The 3,554-nt window shown below is 47.0% G+C and overlaps 1 protein-coding gene across 1 annotated transcript in view; it reads left to right on the forward strand.

The window, feature by feature from the left end:
* Positions 1–3,269: 3,269 nt before the first annotated feature.
* The window catches only part of LOC113478008 (28S ribosomal protein S5, mitochondrial-like), a 62,073-nt gene continuing 61,788 nt past the window's right edge, over positions 3,270–3,554 (forward strand). Inside the window, exon 1 of the mRNA XM_026844701.1 lies at positions 3,270–3,471. Within this exon, the coding sequence (XP_026700502.1) occupies positions 3,270–3,471 (202 nt within the window). The remainder of the gene's footprint in view (positions 3,472–3,554) is intronic.

Here is a 3,554-nt window from a genome sequence, read left to right on the forward strand (position 1 = left end):
CCCAGCTGAACTTTAATGGCTCCTAAATCTCTGCATCTTAGAGTCAGAAATGTTGTACCTGACAGTTGCTGAACAATCAACTAGTTCTTAGTTATAGAAAAGAGCATAAACAATCTGAACAACAACAGTAGCAATGATAACAACAATAAACAGCAATAACAGTAAACAAGACAAAAGATATACAGAGAAATACCGCAATGGTTACAGACAGCTCGCTCATGATGCTCCCCCCGTCACCAAAGCCACAAAGGAAAAAAAAACCTTCCTGCGCTGCCACGTCAGACCTGATGTCAGCATGGTATGGATAACCCGGCTGAAGATCCCTTCCCCCTCTCTGCTGGGGAAACTTAACCCTATCCTATCTGAACCAGGACCCCCAGACATTCTCTTTATGGTCCAGGATGTTCTGCTTATTTTCTAGGTTTTGGAGACCAAAGTCTATCCTTGATGAATTTCTTATCACTAGTCAAGGTCATCTTGACCACACTTCAAAGTTTCACTAGACCAAGCTTCAAAACCTCATAGTTGTCCCCATATGTGCAGTAACTATAGCTACAAGCACAATTATTAACCACGGCTACTAGCAAATGTGAAGTATACTATATCACTAACAGCAGCTCAGATCATCTGCTTTCTCTGGCTTCTCATGACATCACCTACACCAGCTTCTTGCACAGCTACCAAGCACTAGCTCTAGGTGCTTTTCTGGGGCCTTGTCTTCTCCCATGCAGTGGGTTATGAGTGGAGTGAATCTTTTGAATTCCCCGAGAGCGTGCGTGCTGGTAGAAGAGCCGGTCTCCGCTCAGCAGAGCCGCAGGGTGGCCAAGTCACGACAATGAATCAGAGGAACAATTGTGCTGGTGAATTTATTAACTGATCACCTTAGTAAGTGAATGGAGACAATTTGGCCACAATCAACTGATAACTGTCAGGGGAATGAATAAAGGCACTTTGGGATGAGACTGTTTTCCTAATAACCTGTCAATGATCAACCAATCGCAATTCAATTCCTACAAAACTTATTCACATGAATATATGTAAGAAAGAGAGAGAGCAGAAAGAGGAAAGAGAAAAGAAAGGAGGAGGGGATAGGAAAAGGGGAATCACCACCACTGGATCCTGTGTTATCACAGAGTAGACAGCTTGGTCCATAGGTGATGGCTCAACAAAGACACATGTGGGGTCTTGCCTTTAATCTTTCTTACGCATGTGCAAAAGGTTGTTCGAGAAGCTTCTCACTTTCTCTGGCTTGTACCTTCTCAGTTAGGCAAGTTCTGTCTCTGTGCAACATGAGGGAGGGGGAAAGAAACAGACCACTGCCCCACCTCCACAGAGCTTGCTCTGCTTCTCCCCCACAGGGCATGCCACTCGAGTCGAGACATCCTCTTGACGAACAGTTTCTTGTTCACAAACAGTTTGTGACAGGCCCCAGCCCTAACAGAAAGACCTGCAGACTACTTGGAACTCAGGGCACATGGGGAGACTTAGCATGCTATTTCCAGTTCTAGGGAGAGAACTTGGGGTTGAATCAGGTAAGATAGTCCAGAGCTAATGGAACCAGATTTTTTTAAAAAAGGTCTAAGTGAAACCCCCAAACCCATTCTGAGTCAATTCAGAACTTTTCAGACTTGGAAGGTTTTGCCCCAAGATGATTTTGCCTTTTGAAAACTTCTCTCTTAAAATGTAAGTGCATTTTTAGAGGAGGTGGGAGGAAAATAATTGTAGGAAAAGTTCTCACAAAGGAGAAAATTAGTGCTCTTCGAGTTGGATCTTGAAGCTGAATGACCAGCAGTGAACTCCAGGAACTGGCTTTCAGTTCTCATATTACTTTTTCTCCATCTGTTGTAATCTGTGCAGCATACTGAGAGACTGGCTAGTGCATAAACCAATTCCCATTGACACAAGACAAAACACACTGACCCCTACACTGCTGGCATCGACCAGCTGTAGCAGTGTGACAAGGTACAATGGCTAAACAGCCATTTCATTGCTGCATTTTTTTTATGTAACAAATGTGTACAAGGCAAATTCTTTACATGAAATGATGCACAGAAAGTGGCATTTGCATTAGATCAACCAATGCATAAATAAAAAAAGAGTTTAATTGTCTACGTGACACAACTACTTTCAAGAGGAAGAGCTGGAAATAAACACTGCAGTGGACATACCTATAGGAATTTATGAGACTAATTGGTTTTATCACTAGTGACACTGTCAGGGTTATGTCCTGAAATAATGTGGTATCCTAATACGGTGAGAATGGGCATATTCAGTGCCTGAAGCCAAGATAAAAATCCTGTTTAAAAAGAGTATGTCTTACATCAATTTACATCAATCAGACAGCTGGTCTGTCAGCACGCTGCAGGAAATTCTTTACAGCTTCTTGGTCTATTTTTGTTCCATGAGGTACAATGGAATCACCGTGTTACACGTTGAATGTATGGCAAATATTGAACACATTGCAGCTTGTGCTCTTCTGCTCACTAATGCAAATTAAGCTATTTGTTATTACTGTAGTCTTTTTAATACTGGAACTAGCACATCAGGAAGAAGAATGGTAATGCAGTATATGAAAATGCCTGTACTGCAGAAAAGGGCAGTCAGACCAACAAATCCACTGGCTTTGCTGCACAGGAAGGAGAAAAATGGGAGGGGGGACAAAAGCTGCTGTGAATAATTTTCAGCAAAATTTTTCCTGCCTCAAAAGCTGTTCTGAAACATCAAGAATTCATCCCCTAGCATTCTACCTTTCCATTCTTGCTATAATAACGCTTCACAGCCACAGTGGTAGGCACCGTGCAGGAGAGTAGGAGACGGTTCTTGCCCCAAGGGGACTGCACCAAAGGGTACAAGGTGTGTGCAGCATGCTGAATGGCCAGGTCTTGTTGCTAAACTTGCTGTGAGCGAGTTTAGGGTCTTGACCAGTTCCTAAAGCGCATCGGGTGCGTAAGCTGCTGCAGTTCAGGGGAGTAGCAGAGCTGCGGGGAGACTGCAAGCTGTCTGGCAGCATTACTGCTGGGCACAGGGGAGCCTTCTAAGCCACGAAGTCCATCTGCACAGGAAAGAGCGTCTGCTGGAGCCCACCTGCCCCTCTGGATGGAACGGCCAGCAGCATTGACGGAACAGCAAGCGTGCCTTGGCTGCCACTCCGACCGGCAATGCAGAGCCACTAGGAAAAGGCTGTCTGTGAGGAGACACCTCACCTACCCGAGCCCCCATCCACCGGGAGCTCTGCACAGCCCGCTGCACCTCGGCTGGGGGAAAGCGGGATGGAATCCCCGGAAAAGAGGTCACAGCTCCTAGGAAAGCCGTACGAGCTCCAGGCAGCCCTGGTGTTCATGCGAGCTCCGATTTTGGGCAGGGCCGAGCACCAGCCCCAGCGCAGCACCGCAGCGGCGACTGCCCAGCTGCGCCCACAGCCCACCCCCAGAGCTGGGGGCAGCGGCAGCTGCAAGGGCAGGGGACTCGGAGGTACCAGCGAGTCTCTCCAACTCCCTCACGCCGAGGCCGCCCCGGTGCCGAGGGCGGGGAGGGGGCAGCCACCGCCGCCTGGC

Source organism: Athene cunicularia (assembly GCF_003259725.1).
Source record: "Athene cunicularia isolate RWA chromosome 3 unlocalized genomic scaffold, athCun1 chr3_part1, whole genome shotgun sequence".
NCBI classification, from domain to species: domain Eukaryota; kingdom Metazoa; phylum Chordata; class Aves; order Strigiformes; family Strigidae; genus Athene; species Athene cunicularia.